The sequence below is a fragment of the Hipposideros armiger genome, unplaced genomic scaffold (genome assembly GCF_001890085.2).
Source record: "Hipposideros armiger isolate ML-2016 unplaced genomic scaffold, ASM189008v1 scaffold_732, whole genome shotgun sequence".
NCBI classification, from domain to species: Eukaryota; Metazoa; Chordata; class Mammalia; order Chiroptera; family Hipposideridae; genus Hipposideros; species Hipposideros armiger.
This window is the reverse complement of record NW_017732082.1, coordinates 7,394-13,176: the sequence shown is the minus strand read 5'-3', so window position 1 is coordinate 13,176 and position 5,783 is coordinate 7,394. Positions and strand designations below refer to the sequence as shown.

Genomic DNA, 5,783 nt, shown 5'->3' with positions numbered 1-5,783 from the left:
TTCACTAGGGGGAAAAAGGCAACTCTAGAATTATGACAGCTAATATGGATTGAGCATTTATTATGTTATAGGTACTAAACTAAGTGCTTTTTTACGTTATTCAATCTCTACAACCTTATCAGATGATTCTATTATTATACCCATTTTGTAGGTAAGCAAACTGAGGCTTAGGAAAATTAGGGGACTTGCCCAGCATCACACAGCAAGTAAATACTTGGAGCTAGTATTTGAACCCAGGCAGTCTATCCCCAGAATCCATGCTCCTACCAAAATGTTCTATAGCCCCCTGATGATCTACTACTCAGGCGGTGTGATGGAAAGAGCGCTAGCTTAGGAGTCACAAGATTTAGATTCAAACTGTGCAACCTGCACAAGTCACTTAATCCACCTGAGCCTCGATTTCCTCTTCTGTCATACAGGGGTAATTCTCCTGTACCTACTGCAGAAAATTATTTGAGGACTAAATAAGAAAATGTGACTTTTGCTCACTCATGCAAATCTTTAAAAAAATCTAATAAAATCATGTAACTTTCCAAAATGATCCCCAGATGCATACACACACACACAATGGTGCAAATAATTTCAGGAGAACAAAGACTTCCTGCAGCTCATTCGCAGACTCCTGGCCAAGAACCCCAGACACATACGGGAGGACCAGATAGTGCTCTAGAGAAGCCCGATCTAATTACCTCAGTTTTGAAGGTTCTTTTCTGTAGACATGGAACTTGAGTCCAGTCTGGAGATCCAAATTTCATTGGCCAGTTGATTTTGGGAGATGGCTTTATTTCTGGGTTGTATGTGCCAGGGCTAGAAATAAAAAAAAAATACATAACATCATGTATAATGAGTTAGTGACCATGTACGAATGTCATCACTACCACAGCTGTCCCTGATCTAGGCCTAACTCCTTAGGAAAAGGCAGCAGGCTGATGAACTTTTCAATGTCAGACAAGCATAAGGTTCCTGCGCCTGTTAATATCTTTCTAATTAGGTGTTAGTGTGAAAGATCCCTAGTCTTGACATCCAGCAAGGGTAAAAATTTACTCTAGTTTAAAAGATATTTCTGCAACTCAGTATCTTTAGCTGAGGGACCAGAAGATCCCGGAAGTGGGTGATGAGCACAAGCTACCACAGTGACGAATTAGTGCCGCCCATGATTTCAAATTGGGGATAAAAGTGCAGTGATAATTTAATCTGTCAGTAATCTAGGGACAGCCACACAGAACCAGTTCAATTTTCTTAACAGTGAGGTTATTTTATAGTTGCTTTTCTTCAAAACACTGTAGCCATTGGTGTAGATCTTTGCTGTGGTGGACATAATGTTTACGGTGTATGTGGGGGTCAAGATTCAACGCTTTCCCCTACACACTGCAACCTTGAGAAAGTTACAGTCATTCTCTGATCCTTGGATTTCTCACCAGTAAAAGAAAGACCTTGACCCTTTGCCCTACAATTCCATCCATTCTGAAGGGCTTCCTAAAGCACTTGGAATACACCACTTGACATACAGGCTATGTACTCTAGCCCCGTCCCTCCTCCTCTGTCTCTTTTCCTCCTTGCTCACCACATTACAGCCTTTGCATGTGCTGTGCCTTCTGCCTGGGAAGCTCTGGGCCCAGGTCCTCACAACAATGGTTCAGTCTTATTCTGGTTTCAGATCAAGTGTCCTTTCCCCAGAAAGACCTTTCTTGACAATCCTTGATAAAGTAGCCTCCAGTCCATCACTCCGTTATATCATCATCCTATTTTATTTTCTTCATAGCACATCACTAGGTCACCATACTTCCTGGTTTGCCCATGACAATCCTAGCTTATGCTAGCTACTGTCTTGGTATAATTATTAATAAGGTTCCCTTTCACTCTCAGAAGTGTCACAGTTGGGCTAATAAATTATATGGTCACTCTCCTTACTACTACTAATGTTTTCCTGTTTATTGGCTTCTCATCTGTCTAGATCAGGGGTCGGCAAACTTTTGAGACAGAAGAGCCAATCCTGTTCCTCACAACAATTTAAAAATGATTTGAGAGCCATAAAACAAATGAAATCACCATTATGTGAATAATATCCTTTAAAAATTTTATAAATGAAACTATGATAGTTTTACTTTCATTTTCGATTTTGCTTCAGAGACACATGTACGTACCCAAAGAGCGGCATGTGCCTCGCAAGCCTCAGTTTGCCGACCCCTGGTAGGGGTCCACAATGTAGGCTCCAAGAAATCAGGAGCTTTGTGTAATGAGTTTAATGCAAAATCTCTGGAACCTACAAAATTGTGTGGCACATTTATAAATATTTATTAAATGAATCATTGTGATTTATAATTCTATGATACCAGAGATCATATGATACCAGGAAGGCAAGAGGTTGAATCTTTAAAGATAAGTGGTTATTTAGTTGGCATGTTTTTCAAAATTTATTATTTTTTAATATTTATTTTTAAAATTGAGATATAATTGACATACAACATTGCTATTAGTTCTAGGTGTACAACATAATGACTGGATATATGTACGTATTGTGAAATGACCACCAAAATAGGTTTAGTTAACAAGCATCACCATACATAATTACAAATTTTTTTCTTGTGATAAGAACTTTTAAGATCTTCTCTCTTAACAACTTTAAAATATACAATACAGTATTATGAACTTTAGTCACCATGCTATAAATTACATGCCCAGGATTTACTTATCTTATAACTAAGAGTGTGTACTTTTATTTATTTATTTTTTATCACTAGTTTCAGGTGTACAAAACAACATAGTGATTAGAAATTTACATACCTCACAAAGTGATAACCTCAACAAATCTACTACCCATCTGACACTGTACATAATTATATNGGTATCAGAGATGGTGTGGGAGGGATTCCTGGGATCTGCCCATGTTAATACAAACTCTCTGCCTAATTCACCACTATGGTCTCCTCAGCTGCCAAACACAAAATCTTCATCTGTTTCGTCAATGACTTCCTTTGTCAACGTGGATTTGATGTCATTGACCTGAATATGAAATATCCAGGGTCCCAGGGAAGCCCACCTGAGCACAAACAACAATTTACTACCTTGATTAATGTGGGAATGGAGCACCAGCTCTGGGTCTTCTTGTGGAGATGAGGTGTCTTAGTGAGTTTCTGAGAGCTGCATTTCCTGGAGACAGCAAAGGGTGGTGCCCTCAGGCAGTATGCTGGTTAGGTTATATGGAGTTGCAGGCAATAGAAACAGACTCCCTGGCTGATATAAGCCAAAGAGAAAGTGTTGGAAGGATATAGGTATCTGAAGGAATCCAAGGGAGAAATTCTTGAATTAAGAAGGTGGAACTATTCATTATACCATTTATTCAGTAAGTATTTATTGGGCAACTACTGTGATCCAGACCTGTGCCTCACACTGGAGATAGAGCAGTGAACAATACAAACATGATCCCTACTCCTGTGGGGCTTACAATACAGTGGAGGATATGGGGGGTGGGGGAGAGAGAGAGAGAGAGAGAGAAGGGAGGGAAGGAGGGAGGGAGGAAAGCAAGCATATAATTGCAAATGGTGATAAAAGCAATGATGGACTAAAATAGGATGGTCAGGGGAGTCTTCTCAAAAGAAATGAATGATATTTGAGCTAAGATATGAAGCATTAAAAGGAACCAGGCATACAAAGGATAGGAAGAAGAATTTTCTAAGGAAATTGTAACAGCACAGCCAAGGTTTGGAGGCAGGAAAGAACTTAGCATGGCTATACAAAAATGCCAGGCTAGAGCTTTAAAAGGGAGAGTGAGGTCACAGTAGGCAAGACAGCTCCTAGACCCTCTGCCAGGAGTTCTGGGGCTATTTCTCTAGAATTGTCATTAAATGACTTGGATTTAAGGACTCTTAGTGCCTATATCTCCTTGTCCCAATTTATACCTTACTAGGACCTATCTCTATATTTCAGGGGCTACTTTCCAGAAATGGGGGAATTGCTATGAGCTAGAAACCAGCTCAAAAGGTGCTTAGTATGGGAAAGAAATAATGAAGACAGCCATTAAAATCCACCCTCTTTTCTCTCTCTAGGAAATGCTAGAGGCTTTTGAAGAAGAGACTAAAGAAAACAGGATACCCCAGACTGCTGATCACAGCAGTTGTATCTGCTGGCAAAGGGACTATTCGTGGAGCATATGAAATTGCAGAGACTGGGAAGTGCATACATTGGATCTCCTGGGGCCCCCAAATCCCAGAGCAGAGATTCCTATACTTTTCGGTGGAAAACATCCCAAGTAGTTATGTAAACATAATGTTGACAAAGTTGGTGCCTGCAGTTGCCAAAGAGGTTTGGGGACTTTGTGCCTCTGGAATAAGGTGGTGGCCCCTTTAAATTGTCACTGTGGTGGGCTCTGGGGAGAAGAGGAATGAGATTCAAGACCATGGCAAATCCTGATAATAGCAATCCTCATTAGCAGTTTCCTTGGGAAAAAGCTGTAACATCAAGAAAGCTATATTGGTGAAGCAATAGGAGAGCTACCCACTGTGATTCCCATGGCCCTAGAGATGTGTGTGTCTGAGACACACACTCTTGGACCCCACGTTTCCTAACCTTCTGCTCTGGGTTTGTCCTGTTTCTTTCCAGGAGGTAGAGGAGGCTTCCTGTCTATACTATGGAGGTCACAGAAGATAACCTGCTTCCATGCCCGGACTGAGCTGAGTTGCCGCAGAGCTGCCAACAGGTGGCAGGATAGCTCAGCTAAAGAAAAAGAAAAAAAAGATAACTTGCTTGCTGGAGGCCCCCAGGAAACCACATGGGTGGGGCCATATGGATATCAACTTGACATCATGGGTTTCCTACTGAAACCATTTCTTGCTCTTAAATTGCATGTAAGAAAATACCCCAGGATCCTAATGGCTCAAAATTTCTGTTTCAGGCTCCTTGATTTCATCAATGTGATGACCCATGGTGGCTGGGACTGATGGACAGGACACAACGGTGCCCTGCACATAGGATCCAAGGATCAAGGCGACATACATTATTTTAACCATGTGAGAAAGAAAAGCTTCAAACCATAGGAAGCGGGAAGATTCGGGAGAGGCTTGGTTGTTGGGAAAGAGACTTTCTCTTTGGAGGGACAATTAGCTAGACTTTGTTAATCAAATGGGACAAACACTGGTGAAGAAATAACGTCCATGTTCCTTTTCTCAGGAATATTCCATGAAGTACTGGAAAGACAGTGGGGTCTCTGCAGAGAAGGTCATCATGGGGCTCCCCACCTGTGGGAGGGCATTGCCGCTGACTTGGGACTTCTGAACCTCAGTCTGTGCCCTGGTCTCAGGAGCAGGGTCACCTGGTCCTTACATGCATGAGGCTGGCTTCTGGGCTTACTACGAGGTAACCAACATGGCTAATTCAGGCTGAAAATGAACTGGGGAAAATACTTTCATTCTCCAAGTCATCTTGCTACCCTTTTGCGCTAGCATTCCTATATCCTGGGTAGCTCTCATAGCTCTAAGCATAAGCAGCCTGGGAAAAGGCAGGTTGAGGGCTGTGGAACACTTTTTTACTTTAAAAAAAAACCAATCCGAATTTCCTTTTTGGTTTTTGAAGCGTCTGGCACCATTTTCCCCACAACCCCAAAGCCATACACCATTGTATTACATCCATGTCAATAGCTGGAGAAGAATTTCAATAGTCTAGCCTGGGGATGCAAATAGCTTGATTTCCCTTCTAACTGGAATTGATTGCTTTGACTCAAATCCTGTGCTGAAGATTCAGAGACTGGTGGATGAATAATTTGCAGTGTTTGCCATCCCACTGAACAC

General features: G+C 41.5%; 1 protein-coding gene across 1 annotated transcript in view; it reads right to left on the bottom strand.

Annotated features, from left to right (window-relative positions):
- CIMAP3 (ciliary microtubule associated protein 3) overlaps positions 1-5,783 on the bottom strand; it is a 40,419-nt gene that overhangs the window by 28,278 nt on the left and 6,358 nt on the right. Inside the window, exon 4 of the mRNA XM_019627443.1 lies at positions 690-807. Within this exon, the coding sequence (XP_019482988.1) occupies positions 690-807 (118 nt within the window). The remainder of the gene's footprint in view (positions 1-689; positions 808-5,783) is intronic.